We start from the raw sequence: 19,340 nt of genomic DNA on the forward strand, positions 1-19,340 counted from the left end.
ATATCCAGAGTGTTTCCACCCAGCTCATTCCTTCCCCACCAGGTGGGCAGTCCCTGCAAGGGGACCCGGGGCTCCCATTGCCCACACGCCATTGTGACCCACCCCCGGCGACCCCGCTGTCCACACCGCATTGTGACCCAGCCCCGGCGACCCCTCTGCCCACACCCCATTGTGACCCACCCCCGGGGCCCCCGCTGCCCACACGCCATTGTGACCCACCCCCCGGGCTCCCGCTGCCCATACCCCATTGTGACCCACCCCCGGGGCTCCCGCTCCCCACACGCCATTGTGACCCACCCCCCGGGCTCCCGTTGCCCATACCCCATTGTGACCCACCCCCGGGGCCCCCGCTGCCCACACGCCACTATGACAAATAATGACAAATCTACTTCATCTCAACCCCTGCAACATATATGCTGGCAATCATCCTCCACGCTTATGGCCTGCCCAGATCCATCTAAAGGGTCTCATGGCTGAGGTTTCATTAAACGGCAAGAAATGGCATTTTCCTGGCAACAGCTAGCCCCTCAAGGTCCTGGAACCTTGAGTCCTAGAGTAAGTCTCCAAGGAACTCTGGCTCTCCCCCTAACCCGTCACGACGCCAGTGCTGCTCTCCCTGCCCATGGGACCTGTCCCCGTGCTTTAATAAAATCACCTTTTTGCACCAAAGATTTCTTCACGAATTCTTCCTTGGCCATCGGCTCCAGACCCACGAACCCCCCATCACTCCAAAACTTCACCACCTCCACCTTGTGCTTCCTACAACTCCAAATCCAGCAGGTCACTATCCCACCACACTCCTCCAGCCTGTGAAGCTGATCTGGATCTGGTCCCACCCGTCGCCCTGGCCAATCTCCTGTGCCATGTCCCCGGGCTTCCTGGAGCTCAGCATCGTTCCCTGCACTTAAAACGCAGGGACGGGGCTCCTGGGTGGGCCTCAGTGGCCCAAGCGTCCCACTCTTGGTCTTGCTCAGGTCACCATCTGTTTTGTGAGCTGGAGCCCCGCGTCGGGCTCCGAGCTGATAGCACAGAGTAGACTTGGGATTCTCTCTCTGTCCCTCCCCCACTCGCACTGTCCCTTCTCTTTCAAAACAAACATTTAAGTCCCGTTAAAGTTCAAAAACAAAATAAAATAAAGGCACGGACACGTGGCTCTCTTATGGCTCTCATTTATTTGCAATTTTTTGGGGTTCTATTTTATTGTTTTTTTTGAATAAATTTTTGAATTTCTCAAGAGGTTTGAGAACCTGATTTTTTGGCTCTAGGGACATCCTCCCTGGCTGCCTGTATTCACTGCTGGTGTCGGAGTTTGTGGCTGGTGAGTTGTATCTGGGCCCGCTAATCGTGGTCACGATGCTGGTCCCTTCGGAGGTCAGACTACTCCGCTCTGAGGACAGGCCTGTGCTGGAACAGGTTGCGATGGAGCTCCAGCAGCGGACTCTGGTTGGTGTGTAGATCGTGGGCTGGATAGTGGTTAACGTGTACCACATGTTTTCACTCTCCAGGGACATGAAAATCAGGGCGCTCTGTTCCCTGTTTTCCATATTTCGTTCTGCTTCCCAGAAGACTTCCCCCTCAAACGGCTCAAACCCGGTGCCCAAGCAGTACCAAACCACCCCCAGGCTCCAAGCATTTGCGGAAGGGGTGTCCTCCCTTTGCTGCAGGAAGAGTCGCGGGGCAGAATAAGGGGGGCTGTCCCAGAAAGTGTGGAGTTTGTAGCCAGCAAACCGGATGCTCAGTCCAGCCCCCGTGTGTTTTACCTTCAGCTTCTTGCCAAAAAGCAGTGTCTCCAGCTTCTGATACCCGCCGATCATACCTTGTTGGTGGCAGTACTCCACAACCGATAACAGCTGGCAGAATTTCTCTGGAACCTCCTCCGTCACTTGGCCACGGTGTGTAAAATTGTCACACAGGTTGTCTCTGCTTACATATGTTGAATGGAGGACTAACGTTTCCTTGGCGTTGATCACCTCGAGTGACTTGACAATACCTGGGTGACTTGAGGTCTTCATATGCTGGACCTCACGACAAAGTCCCTGGAGGCCAGTGGGGTCCTTCTGGGTTTTCCTGATGAACTTCACATCAGACTGCTTCCCGGTTAGGATGTGCGGGGTCAGCTTCATCGTGGCGACGCTGCCCTCACTGGTGGTCTCGTAAATACAGATGCGGTAATGGCCTTACGCCCCTGAAGGATGGTGACCTACTAACTATACTAACGCTAAATAATGCTAATTACACGGACTATGCTAACCAACAATACCAACCTACAAAATTTGCCAATACTAACAATACTATGCTTATGAACTATACTAACAATATGAACTATACTAACTGTACTAAAACGCTAACACAAAAAAAACAAATGAAAAACACACACACACACACACACTCACACACACACACACACACACACACACACACAAAGAAAATGAAGGGAGGAAACGAAGAAAAATTGAGAAAAAGAAAAACTAAAAAAGGAGAAAAAAAAGAAAAAAGTAAAAACAGAAAAAGGCAAAAAAAATTGGGAGAGAAAAGGAGTAGAGAAAAAAGAAAAATGAAAATAAAAAAATAAACAAAATGAAAAAAAGAGAAGTCAAAATCAAACTAGCTAGGGTCAAAGGCCGACAGGTCACCAAAGCTTCCTGGGCTGTAAAGACCAAACACCCAGCCGAGCCAGGGTCTTATATAGACAGGTCTTGCCATGACTTCACAATGGGGCTTTGTGAGGGCACAGCAAGAAATGGGCCAATTAGGCAATCATGGCTGGGATGTCTGAGACCACAGTGGTTTCCTCACTTTTTATTCCCAAAACCCCTTTACTCAATAAAAAAAAAGACCCCCAATGGGCTTTTTGTTTGTTTGTGTGGGCTTTTCAAGATTGATATTTACTTTGTTAGAAATAAACATCTATAAGATGGTTCAGTGGCCTTTTCACTTCAAGTTTAGAAAACTGTAATTTTGGCTTGTATAGACCTCGTAATGTCTACACTTAAAATACCCAGTTCCTGGTCTCAAAATGGTGCTACAACATATAAGGAAATGTTGTGTTGTGTAAAACACGATAAGGCTCATTATTAACATCTATAAAGCTCAGAGGAAGATTGCTTTTCATCATATGTTCACTGATCAGGTTGTGAGGAGATTTCTCATCAGAAACCTTGGAGGCTAGAAGGCATGGGTTGATGTGTTTAAAGCATTGAAGGAAAAAAGCTGTCAACCAAGAATCCTACATTTGGGAAAACTGTCCTTCCAAAATGAGGAAGAAATGAAGACCTTCCCAGATCAACCAAAGCTGAAAGCCTTGCCCTGATGACTAGACCGGCCCTGCAGTGAAGGGGGTCCTTCAGGTTGAAATGAAAGGGCACTGAACAAGTAACTCGAAGCCTTCTGAAGACATAATCTCCGGTAAAAGTAAACAGACAGACAATTATGAACGCTAGTACTGTTATGACTTTGGTCTGTAGCTCTACTTTTTGTTCTCTATGTTAAGAGACTGATATATTTATTTTTTTTTTAAAGTTTTTTTTTCAACGTTTATTTATTTTTGGGACAGAGAGAGACAGAGCATGAACGGGGGAGGGGCAGAGAGAGAGGGAGACACAGAATCGGAAACAGGCTCCAGGCTCTGAGCCATCAGCCCAGAGCCTGACGCGGGGCTTGAACTCACAGACCGCGAGATCGTGACCTGGCTGAAGTCGGGCGCTTAACCGACTGCGCCACCCAGGCGCCCCAAGAGACTGATATATTTAAAAACCTAATTATTCATCTATGCTTTTGGACCCAAGATGCATAAAGATGTAATTTTGTGACATTAACAACTGACAGAAGGTGGGGTCAGGGCTGTAAAGTAGCTGAGTTTTCATGCGTTATTGAGATTAAGCTGGTATAAATTGACACTACAATGTTGTAACTTTAGGATGTTAAAAGCAATCCCATGGTAACCACACGCAACCACACACACACACACACACACACACACGCCACAGAACATACACAAAAGGAAATGAGAAGGGAATTAAAATGTTTCACTACAAAAAAAAATCAACTAAATGCAAAAGAAGATAGTCATGCAGAAAATTTGAGACAGAAAGCAATTAAGGCATATAGAAAACAAAGACAAACCACGGAAGGAATTCCTTCCTTATCAGTAATGACTTTAAATGTAAGCAGATTAAACAGATTAGTGAGATGGATAAAAACATAGGATCCAACTATCTGTTACCTACAAGGGACTCAGATCCAAAGACACAAAAAAGTTGAACATGAAAGGAAGGAAAAAGATACTCCATGCAATAGTAGCCAAAAGAAAGGGTGGAGTGGCTGTAATAATACCAGACAAAACAGACGTTAAGTCAGAAAATGTTACAAGAGACAAAGAAGGACATTTTATATGAATGAAGAGGTTCAGTACAGCAAGATAAACATTTACACACATAATGAGAGGCCATTATCGACAGAACTGAAGGGAAAAATAGTTCTATAATAATCGTTGGAGCCTTCCATATCCCACTGTCAATAATGGACAGAACAACCAGACAGAAGTTAAGTAAGGACACAGAAGGTTTGAAGAACACGATAGCCCAACCAGATCTAACAGACGGGCACGGGACGCCACCCAACAATAACGGCACGCGGGACCTTCTCTGAGACAGTCTTTGCATTAGGTCACGAGTTAAGTCTCAGTAGATTTTACAAGATAGATAGCATACAAAGTATCTTTTCCAACCACAAGAAGATGAAGTCAGAAATGGGTAACAGAAGGAAGAGTGGAAAATTTAAAAAGCTGTGAAAACTGAACACACACTCTCCAAGAACCAATGTGTCGAAGAAGAAATCACAGTGGAATGCGAAAATACGTAGAGGTGAAGGGACATGAAACACGACGCGTCAAAACTCCTGGAAAACAACAAAGCAGTGGCGAGGGGGAAATTTATAGCTGTAAACGCTCACAGTAAACATCAAGACAGATCTTAAATCAACACCATAGACGTGCAACTTAAGAAACTAGAAAAAGCCAAAGGTAGCAAAGGGAAGGAAATAATAAAGATTAGAGCAGAGATAAATGAAACAGAGGCTAGAGAAACGAAAGAGAAAATCAACGGACCCAAGAGCTGGTCCTTTGAAAACACCAAACTGCTAGCCGGATTGCCGGTGGAGGCAGAGAAGACTCAATGACCGCATTGCCGCTGACTCCTTACAGACGTAGAAAGGGTTAGAGTGCTATCAGCAAGTGTATTCCAGCTAATTGGAGAATCCAGATACAATGGACAAACTTCTAGACCTAGAAAACCTACTAAGACTAAATCACAAAGAAAGAGAAAATCGGAAGAGATTCGTACATAACTAGGGAGGAGATTGAGGCTGTAATCGAAGACCACTTGACCAAAAAAAGCCCCGGATCTGACAGCCTCACTGGTGAATTCTACCAAACATTGGAAGAATTGACACCAATCTTCTCAAACTCTTCCAAAAAATTCAGGAAAGAACACTTCCTAACTAACTCTATCAGGCCGCCATTGCTTTGATGCACCCTAAATATCTCTGGGCCACCTTCCAGACAGTCACCAGAGGAGTTTTCTAAAATATCCAGCCAGATGAGTTATTTTCTCAGCGACAAAAGAGACCTTTCTCTTGTCTGTGGAAAGAGAGGACCAGCAGTGTCTCCAGAATCAGGCTGAACATCTATGGACCTCTTCTGCGAGCCTCCGTCCACAACGGATGGGCCACACCGCAGACTGGACACAGCTGAAGCGGGGCAGGGGGTGGGGTGGGGAGGGGAGAATTCACGGAGGTAACCTGGGCTTCAGTTGGTCTGTCAGCTGCTTTGACTGCTTTGGGCATCTTTGAATACAACAAGCCATGTCCTCGTTGGACACTGGGAAAGGACAATCTATCTGCACATCCAGCCCTATGGGCTGGTGTCTCCCAAACGAGGCCATCGTTTGTTTTTGGCAACTCTGCTCCACCACAATATTCATCAGACTCCTGAGAAAGACGACCGATGAAGGGATCCGTAAATGGTAAGACCATCTCGCACTTAGCTGTGTTTTGTAAAAGGGAGATATTAGGAAACTGGGCCTTTAAGGTTTTGCTTGCACCCTGCTTGTGGAATGGTACGTGTGTCTATGTATGTTGTAAACGTGAGATAGTTTCTCTACCTCCGGGTGGTGGTTGTGAAAATTAATTTGTAAAAGTGCTCTACTTAGCTGGTTTGAAGGCAAGTGCTTGTAAGAACTGGGTGTTCTAGGGGCGCCTGGGTGGCTCGGTCGGTTAAGCGTCTGACTTCAGCCCAGGTCATGATCTTGTGGCCTGTGGGTTCGAGCCCCACGTAGGGCTCTGTGCTGAGGGCTCAGAGCCTGGAGCCTGCTTGAGATTCTGTGTCTCCCTCTCTCTCTAATCCTCCCCCATTTACACTCTGTCTCTCTCTGTCTCTCTCTCTCTCTCAAAAGCAAATAAACATTAAAAAAATTAAAAGAAAAAAAAGAACTGGGCATTCTAAAACTCAGAAAGATAGAAACTAACCCCAGGTGTCTTTCAAGTTCAAGTGATCTTGGAAAATATTTGGTATGAAAGCTGATGTAACGTTGTTTGTTTCGTGAAAATGGACATTAGTCTTTAGAATTGCCAACATTAAATATGATAGTTTCACTCTGCTTGTGTTTACTGTAAGTCAAACCAGCTGTTGGCGTTGTGACTGTCACAAAATGTGATGGAAAAGAAAAAGACGTTAGAGCCCTGCCCAATGGCTTCTGAAGCTTTACGGGCAAGCGAAGGACAGACAGATGTAAATAATTTTAATAAATGTAATTAAAGCTACTTGAAAAAATAAGGGAAAAAATTCTGTATTTAATGAAAGTGAGACTGGTTATTCAAAGAGGGAAAACTTGGGGCACCTGGGTGGCTCAGTCTGTTGAGCATCCCGCTCCTGACCTCTGCGCAAGTCATAATCCCAGAGTTGTGGGATTGAGCCCCGTGTCAGGCTCCAAGTGGAGCCTGCTTGAGATTCTCTCTCTGTGTGTCTCTCTGTGTCTCTCTCTGCCCCCCTCCCCCGCTTGTGCTCTCTCTCTCTCAAACAAAATTTAAAAAAAAAACAAAGAGGGGAAAACGTAGGACAAAATCTGAAGGAATGCGAAAGGGAAAATTGCAGAAGGTTTGCGAGAAGGGAATCTTTCGAAAGAAATGCTATGCATGGTCGGGACCGAGATTCTGGAGTTTCGCATGTAAGAAACAAGTTTATGAGGGCAGCGATCGACCCCCGGGGAAGAGAAGGGGGAGGCAGAGAACGATGTCAGGCAGAAGTTGAGCAGTGACACTTCAACGGAAGCCTTAGCCGACTCTCTGAGCCGTCCCGAAAGTTGGACTGCCCTTCGGAAGCATCCAAACTTAGGTGAAAGGGGCTGGCTCTTCGTAAGCGTCTTTGGATGTGACCACCTGGGCAGCGGGCAATGCCCTTGGCAAGGCCGCTGCCTACAGTCACGGCGATCCCTGATGATGTCTGAGCGTCGAAGGCTGTAGGCAGCATTGCTATGGCTGGGAGACCTGGGTTCCTGCCGGAGATTCTGGTCAGCACATCCCAACACCCGCCCCAAGAACTCAGACCCATGCAGTGCCCTGGATGTCCTTGTCCAAATAAGTATGTATCAACGTGGGAGGTGACACGGAGGAAGAAAGACGGGACTGCATATCTTTTTAAAAATTCATCTTGTTGCAACGATCTCGCGGTCCGGGAGTTCGAGCCCCGCGTCAGGCTCTGGGCTGATGGCTCGGAGCCTGGAGCCTGTTTCCGATTCTGTGTCTCCCTCTCTCTCTGCCCCTCCCCCGTTCATGCTCTGTCTCTCTCTGTCCCAAAAATAAATAAACGTTGAAAAAAAAAATTAAAAAAAAATTCATCTTGTTGCAACGAATGAGTTTTAATATCCAAAGTACAGCGGTATAAGACTGGAATTTGGGTTTTCTCGCTGTTCATGTGACAGAGGCTTCTTAGATGATGGGTCTACATTATCAACAGAGGTTTTTCTTTATCTTTAATCTGCCTAGAAAAACAAAGTTCCTATGTCTTGTCTTTGTTAGGTCTTTGCTTACTTAAGAAAGTTGAATCTGCTCAGTGTGAAGAGAGCTAAGGTTTGCTCACAGCTCCAGTTACCTTGCTGTCTGCATTTACCTTGAGAATCTCTTCTCGCCATCCCGGCTAAATAAGTATCCTGTTTTGTAATGATCTGTCATCCTATTTAGGCACGTGTTTTGAAACCTTCTGGTATTTCACCAACTTCCAAAAACCCAGCTTGTGAATGGAAGTCTTTTTGACGAATTAGGCTTATTCCCCGGTGTGTCAAATGACACGGGAGGCATCGTCAAATAAGCGATGAGGAACCTTCTTAGGCTTTGTTGTATGGGTGATTGCTCTAAGTGTCCTAGAGATTTTATAAGATTCCTAAGGTTTTGATATGTCCTGGTATAGCGTCATCGCTTGTAATACTAACTACTGAAGTATCGTGTGTCACAGAATCTCCTTGCCAGCTGCACTGCATTGACAAATACAGCTCTCTGATCCCTTCAGGATCATCAAGCTAAGCTTAGTAAGAATTCCCAGAACTAATGGGGAACCTGCTTTCAAACAGACACTTGTGTAAACATTGCTGGTCCTCTAACGTTTGCTCTTCTAAATTTAAGTCTGCCCATGACATTTGGCAGACGTTTGGTAAGTAATTTCTTCATAAACAGATAGGAAACATTTATCCCTTTCTCCCTACCTGGTACCACCAGAATTCAAAACTCTCAGGGAGTATTCTCGTACTTTCACGGCAGTGTATGTATTTGCAGAAGTTCGATACGAATCCGTTCTCCTTGCAACAGGACGCCACTGGAAACATTGGTCATGTTGCCAAGGCTTTGACTGGAATGTCATAGTTGAGGGAGATATGCCTAGACTCAGCTACAATCAGAGAGCTTTAAGGAGCTAATTAAGGTTGACTTTGCCGAGCCAATGAAGCCCCTTGGAAAACTTGCCTCGTACCTTGCTTACAAAGTTTCCAGCAGCCCTACCAGGTGAATAAGGAAGGCCGTCACTTCCTGGCAGGTGCAGGAACCTCAGGGTATTTGGGGGATCTCGAGAAGAGAGGGAGCCACCCACACCTATAGGTATGGCAGGCAAAGGCTGATGGCCAGTATCTGGCTTGGCTTCTTTAGCCTGACAAGGCTGTTAAAAGTTCAATCTGACATTCCTTACGAAAAGTTCCAGCGAAGCAGATTGAAAAAACCAAACACCTATATGACCAATCACCGTTGTGATGGCGCTTGTGTAAACAGGGCCCAGCTTCAACTGGACAATTTTACAAACAAACGTGTCCTAATCTGGCTGTCTTTGGTGGAGATGAGGGTGGTTTCAGAGAGAGAGACTGTTCCAGTAACACGCCTGTGAAAATGTAAGATCAGAGTTGTGACGAACCGTCTTGGAGGGTTCGTTGGTTGTCTATACGCCTGGGCTGGGTCCTGAATTCTTCTGGTTTCCTTGAATATCTGACCCTGACTCTCCAAACTAAGGTTTCCAGTTTTCTCCCACCGTGTTGACTGGAAGCACTGAGAACGAACACTGCTTTTCCCTGAAGCCCCGCAAACCGAAGCCAGACCACCCGAGGTACACGGGAGAGAAAAGTGGCCCGGTGATCTGAGGGCCACTCAGAGGATCACCAGAGACACACGGAAAGCCGAACAAGCTGATCGCAGCCATCCCGACTGGACAAGCTGCCATCGGAGCATCCAGACGTGGACGTGCTCACGGATGGGGACGGTGTCACGGGTCAAAGACAAGGAAGAGCTGGGTGCAGCGGTGACCCATCAGCCATCGTCCGCTGCGGAAGACGCCGCACAGTGGACCGACTGCCCAAGGGAACCATGCTGGCAGCCCGTCAAAGACTCCAAGACCCTCTGGAAGAGCTTTCGTGCCAAAGATAGACTTAACTACATATCGACCCCAACGTCCCTTGGAGGACCAAAGAGGAGTTAAGTAAGGAGTGGGGGTTTGGACACCGTGCTGGCATTGACCCCGGCTGGAAACAGAATGAATCCTTACCCTAGGGCATCTGATGAAAGAAATAATTAGCCACATTCCTCGAAGCACCCGTTATGGGAAAGATGCCACTCTCCAGTGGATCCAGAAGTATACTGCGGGCTCCGATTTCGGCGAAATGCTACAAAAGGCAACGCTTGTGCTAAAACCAATCCTAAGACTGGGTGCCCACAAGTTCTCAAGGGTATACAACTGAGACGCCCCAAACCTGGGGAAGACCGGCACGCAGCCTTTCCCAGAATGCAAAGAACAATGGGAAATTCTCGGGGTTTGCTTGTATCTGCAGACACCTTTATCAACGGGGTTGAGGTTCCTCCCTGCTGTTCAGGGAAGGCCTCGGGAGTGGTCAAAATGCTTTGAAGCGAGATCATTTCTAGGTTTGGAGTGCCGCTAATAATTCAGAGTGACAATGGAGTGACAACCACAGTGTCCAAGGCCTTGGGCATTCAGTGGAAATCACAGGCTTCCTGGAGACACCGAGAGAGTGGAAAAAGGGGAAAAAATGAACTTTGGCAAAGCTCTGCCAAGAAACCCACTTCATTGGGAACAACCTGTGCCATCTGCCCTGCTTTGGGAAAGAGTGGTCCCTAGAAGAGGGCTTGGTTTAAGCCCCTGTGGAATGTTATATGCAAGACTTTCTATGTTCTTTTCGTGACCTAGGAGTCGCTGGCGGGGCTCCCACCAGCGATTTGGATACTATCAGGTACATCCAGGGCCTGAGTTTGCTTCCGGCAGGCTGATGTACCTCACAGATGTGTCTTCACGCTGCCTGAATCCCTTGGTGACATCCAAAGGTGTCACTAAAGATGTCACTAAAGACCTGAAGAGCGGGAGCCCAGAGGACCAGCTCCAGCCTCACTGGACACGTCAGACCCTGCGAGGTGCCGTTGACCCCCCCACTCCCCCGAGACTACAGGGAATTGAGCCGTGGATTCACACTGGAATGACAAGAATCCACAGGTTCCCTACACCCTGTCAGCAGGGAGGAGGTCGAAAGGGACCCGGCTCAGACCAGTGAGCCTCTGCCGGACCTGAACCTCCGACGCGGGGGAACTGGTCCAAGGGAATCAAGCCCTGAGGACAACATGCTGCCTGTCGTTCTCCAGTACCCCTAAAACCCTAGACACAACATGGTACAGGAACTATTGACCAAAGTACAAAAATCCCGGTAATGCAGGACATTCCTTTCCACCCCAAAGTTTCCACTTGTCTAACCCCAGTCTCCACCCCACCTCAGCAGGAAGTAACGGCCGCGGCCGGGTCGTGGTCCCAATACCCACAAGAATGAGGGCGGATCAAAAGACCCTGGGGACTGAAAAGGGTAACCAAAGGGCTAGCAGCCGCAACTTTGTACCCTGACCTTTTTCCTTCGCCACTAAGTACCCCTGACTCTCCTCCTCTAGGGAGGTGGATGTGAGGCTCGCCCTCCTGCCTCTGGAATAAACTCTTGCTTTGCTTTATACCCCGTGTCTCAGTGATGGTCTTTATGCGCATCAGGCAGATGAACTTGGGTCCACTACATACGGCAGGCACTCAGTAAAGACCGCTGAACCCGCGTGGACTCTGACGCTTGGAGAGGTCAGTGTCTGGTCCGTGGTGACACAGGGTAGGACGAGGAGAAGGGTTTGATTTCAGAACTGTAGTGCCTCTACTCCCATCCACAGTGCTAAGAAGTTTCTGCTCTCCTCCCAAGGCCACCTGCTCAGCCCTGGGCACAGCACCTCCGTGGCCCCAGCCCCTGTCCCTGCTTTGGAGCCAGCTCCCCATTCCGACCTGGAGGTGACAGACAGCTCAGCCCTGTTTACCCAGCTCCACCAACATCCCAGCCTCATCTGCCAACTTTGGCAATTTTCATACCACCTCGCACACAAAATAAATCGCACGCTCCCATTTTGGGTTTGGGGGGAGCAAAGGCCCAGTCGGTTAATTACAAAGGCTGCCTCGCCTCGGCACGGGGTGGTGGGAGATGTTCACAGGAAAACGGATTAATTTGGACTCATTGCTTTCCCTTCCACGTCCTCGTTCCAATCAAGACAACACTTGTAACCAAGCCCACCTTCTCCAGAAGCAGCCCCCACACTCCCCAAACAAGCAGTCCTCAGGTTTCACTGGCTGGCTGCTCAGGGTCCCGAGAAGCTTGCTGGGACCTTTGGAAAATGCCAGTCAGGGTTTAGGATTCTTGTGCCAGGGGTGGGGGGATCTACGGGAACTGCTTGGTTCGGTGTTTCTGAGCTCACACTGGTGAGCTGGGCACAGCCGAATACTGGACGCTGGCCTGCTTGGACAGAGGCTGGGTGTCCAGGCTGCCTGCTGGAATCACGCGGGAAGGGGGCAAAATTCAGAGTCTCGGGCCCCCCCCCGACCCTACCGAGTCAGACACGTCAAGGACAGGGCCTGGAAATCTGTACCTTCCACAGGCACCAAGGACAGGACCTGGAAAGGCTTTGGGTGGGAAGTCTCAGATCTGCATTTGAAAGCCGTGTTGTCTAGGGAAGCTGTTCAGCATTTCTCTACCCCAGTCTCCCAGAGCTCAAACACTGGGGCGCACCATAACCCTCTTGAACGGGTGGGGTTGGTTGTACAGGTGCGGTGAGGCCCCGACCCATGGCGGACACTCATTACGTGGTACTGATTCCTATCAGTGAACATGAGTGAGTTCGTTTCCAGGGGTTGATGAGAAGCAAATAGGTGATGCTTTGGTGCTGCGGAAAGTCCTTGTGCCTTAACTACAGCATCAGCACTGGCCCCGGGCCCTCCACGCAGCTAATCATTCCTTCAGACTCCAAACTCTGCATCACTCTTCTTGTCCCACCACCCCCCACCGCGACCCCACCCCGAACCCCCTGAAACCAGTAATCATTATCATTAGAAGGTTCAAAGTTGGGAGCCTCCACCGGCTCCTTCGGAATGGAGTGAAAACCAGATGCACACCCCCCGGGAACAAGGGAGCCAAGTCCTAAGTCTGCAACATGGTCAAAACCGAGTCGTTTCGTTTGTGGAAAATGAATCCATCTGAGTTTGCACCTGTCTCGGCCGGGGGAAAAGGAGCGCGCGCGCCATCGCAAACGGGCGTCTCCCGGCAAAACCCGTTCCCTGCTGCTCGGGGAGGCTGAGACTGCCAGAAAGGCTGCGGCCTTCAAAACCTGTTTCATGCGGTTTGTCCATTTGTGGGGTGTTTCAGCTGTCCCATTCTGTTGGAAGCCTGGTTTTGAACATCAAATGGGTTCTGTTTCTCCAGCAAATTTCAAGGAACGCCAGGGGATCCTGGAACTGGATCCCACATCACAAGCAGATGCTCCCTTCACACCTGAATCTCCTCCCCATGACCCCAGAAAGTGTGGGTCGCCCCTCTGCTTTCTGAATACAACAACGGGGAGGGGGTTGGAGCTCTTTGTAGAGATGAGAAAATGACACGTGTTTCTCTTGATGTCAACATTGCCGTGGCCAATGAACTTGCAGTGCAGGGGTAACACTCGGAATGTGTAACCAGATGGGCCCTTTAGCACCTGTTGTGCCCAGAGGGCTGTGGCAATGGAGGAAAGGCTGGGAGAGCCGTCCTAGCTGGCCAGCAGCCTTGCAACGGCCTCCCACTCTGTCCAGGCCGTTGCAAGCACGGATGCAGAACATGTACCCAGATGATGGAGCTGGAATTTGCGGGAAGCTAACTCCCTGTCAGTGTGCAATGTCTCAGGCAGCGATGAGCCCCCATCCCTGGGAAGGTGCAAGCAGGAGCTGATCCTCCAGCAGGGACGTAACAGGAATGCTGAACTACACGGTGCGCTCTGCCTCTTCCATGTGGTACAGCTCTCACGACCACGTGCTGGGAGTGAGAATCCCACTTCATGGACTCACAGACCCTTCTCCCCTCTGGAGTGCATTTCCACAGAAATGCCGTGCACAGACCTGCGGCACCTCCCTGCATCGTCCCCGTGGTCCTGGGTGGCTACCATCCACGCCAGGCCTGGCACACGCTGCCTCACTGCGGGGACTGGGCCACGCCTCCCTCAGTCCGTGACATAACTGGCCGCCTCTGAGAAGGCGCTGTACCGAGTCACAAGGGTTAGCAAACTAGTTCAAGGTAATTTATGACCCTGGGATGCTCGGGTTTCTAAATACAACAGACCACTACAAACTGCAAAAGCTTCAAGCTCTCTCCCCAAGGGAGACGGCCCGGCCCAGCCCGGCGCAATGGTGCTGACGCCAGGTGGGCAGGACGAGCTGGCACACTAGCAGGCCTGGCTGGCTTAACTCACTATGAGCCCCAGGGAGGCACTCCTGGAGGCCTCGTGAAGACAGCACCCCCCACCCCCCGCCGCCATTCTTCCCTCCCTTGTCTCTGGTATGCATGAGAAGGTGATGAAGATTTTTCTCCTGCCCTGTGATGGCACCGAACCACAGTGCATTCGGGGTTGCTACATCCTAGTTGGCTTCTCTTTTTTAATGCTAATAATACTGATTTTGGGTACAGTGGATCTCAGGCAAGGGAAACTCCAGTAAACGAAAGCTGACTATAGCCAAACGTGGCTGATGTTTCTTTCTTCCTCAGGGTTGGCAGGCTCTGCCTGCCTTTCCATCTGCCCAGTGCTGGCCTTGAACACCCGGAGTGGCTTCTCTGCATGCTCTCCTGTGGGCTGCCTTCCTGCCTTGGTGCTGGCGCCCAGAGCTTGAGACCCATTTCTGTCTGCAAGAGGACTGTGGTCTCTGCCCTTGCTCTGCTGAGCTCTGGCTGCCGCCTGCATCCGGCATCCGTTCCCAGCACCCCCCGTCCCGGCTCCAGGCCGAGCTCATCTGGGGGCTGCTACCAGGTACAGTGACCCTCCCCTTCCCTTGCAGACATCAACTGTGAGTCAGCACTGAATGCAGGTCCCCAGTATACCCATACCTTGCCAGCCTCATCCTCAGTGCACACTCCCAGCTAGGAGTAGGGATTCGGGGTGAGTGAGACACAGCCCCGTCCTCAGGCCTTGGCCTTTCTGACTCAGGAGGCTGACACAAACATGCGCCAATGAGGGACACAAGTACACTGTCTTCTGTGATGGGGGGAGGTGGGTGAGCCTGGGAGAGCCCAGAAGAAGCCTGGAGGGCTTCCTGGAAGAGGTGGTGCCAAAGGTGTGCGATGTTCCATATGATCTCCACAGTCCTTGGGTGTAAGCATCCCAGAGAAAAGACACCTCCACGGGCACTGTTGAGTCTATCGCTACTGGCTAGGTGGCATTTGGTGACAAAGGAACAAATGGTCCGAGCTTCCTCTGCCTAGTCCTGGATTGTTGGGGGTCTGGTTTCTTCAGGGCGACAGAGACACAGCCATGGCTGACTGTTCTGGGGCCCTGGCTCCTGCCTTGCTCCTCTCTCCAGAACACGGGACTCTGCGGTTGACCCCTAAACAGCTCTGTTCCTCCACCCCCCTGTCTCCGTACCCTTTGCACTATGATGGGGCAGCTCTTCCCATCAGGGGTGGGGTCTAGATCCCCCCGCTTTGAATCTGCGCTGGCTCCGTGACTTGTTCTGGCCGACAGAATGTGGTGGAAATGATGCCGTGCCAATTTCAGGCGTAGGCCTCAAAGAGCCTCGTGGCCTTGCGTGCCCACCCTCTCGGGACCCTGGCACCACCATGTGCAGAAGCCCAGACGGCCTCCTGGAAGAATGGGACACGTGTAGCCTACTCACCACCGCCCCTAGTCGCCGCGGCCAACAGCCAGCCGGCAATCAGCCGACCCCTGCCATTGACCACACATGCTTGAGGGAGCCTGGAAGACCTGCCCGACCAGCTAGCTGCTCAGCTAAGTCAACAGTTGGTGCAAGCCGCTACGTTTCGGGGTGGTTATTCCGCAGCAGAAACTAACTGATCCCGGCATCCCAGCATTCTGGGCAGGATGCACAGGCTGCAGGATCTATAGGCAGAGGCCTGGCTGCAGACAGATGGACTGGCTGGCCTCGGGACCGTCACCTGGCCCTCATGTTTGCTGTTACCTGGGTTCTGCTCTACAGCTAGGATCTACAGTCAGCACAGTTACGACCAAGGTATAGTTGGCCCGGGAGTGGCTGCCCCTAAGCCATCTGGCCTCCTCTGCGGTTTCCTGGACCTACCCAGGGCCTTCTAGCTGCTTTCCATGACACTCCAGGTGAAACCCAAATGCCTCACCATCCCACACGATGCTCCCTACTCCCACCCTGCTCCCAGCTTTGCGCCTCTCACTGCACTCCAGACACACCTGCCTCCAACCCATAAGACCCAACCTGACCTCCGGGCCTTTGCATGTGCAGCTCTCCTGACTGGCATGCTCTTCCCGGATACCCGCACGGTTCCCCACCCGCCCTCCGCATTTCCTTCAGGCTCTGACGCAGTAGGTTTGTTAAACAAACCGGAGATCACAGATCATTCTTACAAATGGCCTGCGTCACTCCCTGCACACTCCTCCCGCTTTATTTCTTTTCAGAGCAATTAGCATGACTGGGTGCAAAAGTGTCGACATTGTGAGACATCCAGTGGGAGCCAGGAAGGTTAGGAAGGGGGAGTGGGATGCTGAGAAAGACGTCGGCGTTGGGACCTTCATAGCATACAGCCACTGACTGGGAGCCGATGTGTCCTGACGCAGCCTGGCACCCCCCACTGCCAGACAAACCAGCACAGACACTGTTGGCAGTGCTTCAGCCACATGCAGGAGCCGGTATCGCACTCGGCAGCACAAGCCCAGATTTATGGCCATGGCATAACTGCTTACAAGTGTCATGCAGGTGACACATGTTTGTCAAAAACACCTCGTCTTGAGGTGGCCACAGAGAGCAGTTCCCTGGAACACAAGGGGCTTCCCAAAGCAAGGCGTCCTTGGGGCTCCGGCCTTCTGAAACCCCTTAATCGAGGGCCAACCATTTAGGGCCCTTCTCAGAGTTTCTAGAACCTACAAAAGAGAGAAGACTCTAACTGGGGCTGGGACTCCCCGGCCGCAAACAGGAGCAACACCGGCTGGGCTGGCTCAGCCTCGGAAGCTGAGGATAGAAGAGGGGGATGTTCTGGGGGAATATCTTTGCAAACTTGGCGTTGGGAACAATTTCTTTACCAAGGTGTTAAAAGCTCAGTAAGCATAAAAAAAAATCGATAGGTTTGACTGCTGTAAATTGTAAATTTTCTTTCACCAAATGACGGGTGAAAAGACAAATCACTAAAAGCAGAAGGCCTCTGGCATATGTACAACTAGCAAAGGATCAGTATCCAGAATACATAAAGAAGTCCTACAAATCCACAGGAAGAAGAGAGGCAATGAGCAAAAAGACCACAGCAGGCATGTCGTAGAGGAGGAAACGGAGTGCACAGATGAACACGGGAAAAGCTGCCCGATGTCACGAGGATGCAGGGAAGTGCAAGGTAAGGTCCCTGTGAGAGGTTTCACATCCATCAGGCTCACAGTGAGGAAGACATGTGACATCTGACAGCACCGAGGGTCTGAGAGGATGGAGATCAGCTGGCACCCACGGTTGATGAGTGTGAAACCTGGTCTGGCCACACTGAAAACCGCTTTGGCCTTTTCTTGTTAGGTTGACCAGTCCCATGCCTTAGCACCCTGCAAATCCACTCCCAGGAGCCACACAAGGCACACCCAAGAAGAGTGCGTCGCAGCACTCTTAGCAAGAGGAGGGGGAGAGAGGAAATGACCCAGATACTCATTGACAGAACAATGCAAAAAGAAATTGTAGCACAGTCACACAATTTCTTTCCACACCGGTGACAGCAAACTCCAGCTACACAGCAGCACAGCTCAAGCTCAGAGAGAGGGAAATGTTGAGTACAAAAATGCAAATTTTAGAGATCTACATACAGAGAGCAAGTTTTTAGAGCTTGAGAACAAAGAAGCAATCTAATGTTTAGGCTTATTCAGTCGGCCTGTGAGCAAGACAATGGCAAACAAACAAACACCAAATTGCAGAGAGGGGTGACCTCCAGGCAAGGAGAAGATGGAAGTGACTGGGAATGTTCTAGTTCTGGAGTTGAGCTGCGGGCCCAGGGATGTTCATTGTCCCACCATCCTTCATAATGCACGAAACACCCAAGTATTAAAACAGAACAGAGGTAAAGGAGAAAAACAAGAAGAGAACATGGTGTGGGTCCAGACACATCCACTATGATTTCCTTGTCACACACATAGTTGACTGTTTTCACGTGATGTCACGGGGGGTACCAAGAGTTCCGTCGAGAGGCCAGAGCGGGAAGTGAAAGGACAGGCAATTGGACGAGGGCATTCTTCCCTTCTGGGCCTCAGTTTCTCCATATGCAAAATGAGGGGGTGTACCAGGAGTGGCAAATGGCTGGCGTGCATAACCCAGGCCTCCCCTTCCTCACCCGCTGCGGACACTACTCATGGATTGCAGCACTGTTTCACATGGAGCACAGACACGCAGCGTTGGACTCCGCAGCTGGGCCCTGCAGGCTGCCAGGGATGCCAGTCTGAGAGGGCACACTAAGTGATACCTACGTGCTGATCTGGAGAGATCCAGATCCCTCCAGCTGTGGCCTGGAAGGTTCTGAAGCCTCACCAGCAGGCACTAGCTAGTCTGAGAGGCAGGGGCCCTAGGGAGGAGCCGACTGGCTTTGGAACTGACCCTAGCCGGACCCTGGCAGCGTGCAGCCTCAGCGTCTACACTGCCCACGCCCGTGGCCTCCGATCTGCCGCGAGGGGGCCCCTGGCCCCCTCATCATCTGACCAGAGCCCGTGCTCCCATCCTTCGGGTGGGCAGGCTCATGTCTCTGCTCTGAGGGTGAGCTCTGCTGGACCTGAAAACGGCAAGACGGGCGGAGGGCCAGGCAGGAGCTCAGCTTCACCCTCTAGCCCAGAGAGCCGTGGAAGCGGCCCCGTTGTGCCAGATTCAACCAGCTCTCTGAGGCAGGAGGATGGCGTTCCTTGCACCACCGCCTAGGCCTGCGGGGCCTGCAGGCCTTTGCTCCTCTGCTCCCCTCCCTACCTGCCCCCCCTGCCCCCACCTGTCCTCTCTTCCTCCCCTTCTGGTCCCAGCTCAAAAGACTCCTCCTTGGTTGTGCTATTCCATCTACCTCCCACCCACCCCCCACCCCCCCAAGTGAGCGCTGACGTCCCTTCCTCTAGACAACCACCACACAGAGGTCAGCTTTCCTGAGGAGAGCTTGTGTGCTGGGTCTGGTCCAGTTTCTGTGGGTGTCTGTCCCCTCCAGTATGGGGAGCCCTGCAGGGTCCACCTCACACCTGCATGAAGATAATACCATCAAACAGCCACAATTCCTTGGAATCGATGGGCTTCTCCGAGA

At 50.8% G+C, this 19,340-nt stretch overlaps 1 protein-coding gene and 1 long non-coding RNA gene across 2 annotated transcripts; one reads left to right on the plus strand and one right to left on the minus strand.

Annotated features, from left to right (window-relative positions):
* Nucleotides 1-1,153: 1,153 nt before the first annotated feature.
* Nucleotides 1,154-2,423, minus strand: LOC122487581 (serine/threonine-protein kinase MARK1-like). The gene is made up of 2 exons (XM_043588269.1): nucleotides 1,761-2,423; nucleotides 1,154-1,658 (listed from the first exon to the last, which is right to left on the minus strand). The coding sequence occupies exons 1-2, from the start codon at nucleotides 2,121-2,123 to the stop codon at nucleotides 1,167-1,169; spliced, it is 855 nt and encodes a 284-aa protein (XP_043444204.1). The 5' UTR covers nucleotides 2,124-2,423; the 3' UTR covers nucleotides 1,154-1,166.
* Nucleotides 2,424-5,907: 3,484 nt separating this feature from the next.
* On the plus strand, nucleotides 5,908-9,584 carry LOC122487582. The gene is made up of 2 exons (XR_006298410.1): nucleotides 5,908-6,020; nucleotides 9,541-9,584. It is a non-coding gene; the product is annotated as an uncharacterized LOC122487582 (long non-coding RNA).
* Nucleotides 9,585-19,340: the final 9,756 nt, after the last annotated feature.

Source organism: Prionailurus bengalensis, chromosome A2 (assembly GCF_016509475.1).
Source record: "Prionailurus bengalensis isolate Pbe53 chromosome A2, Fcat_Pben_1.1_paternal_pri, whole genome shotgun sequence".
NCBI lineage: Eukaryota > Metazoa > Chordata > Mammalia > Carnivora > Felidae > Prionailurus > Prionailurus bengalensis.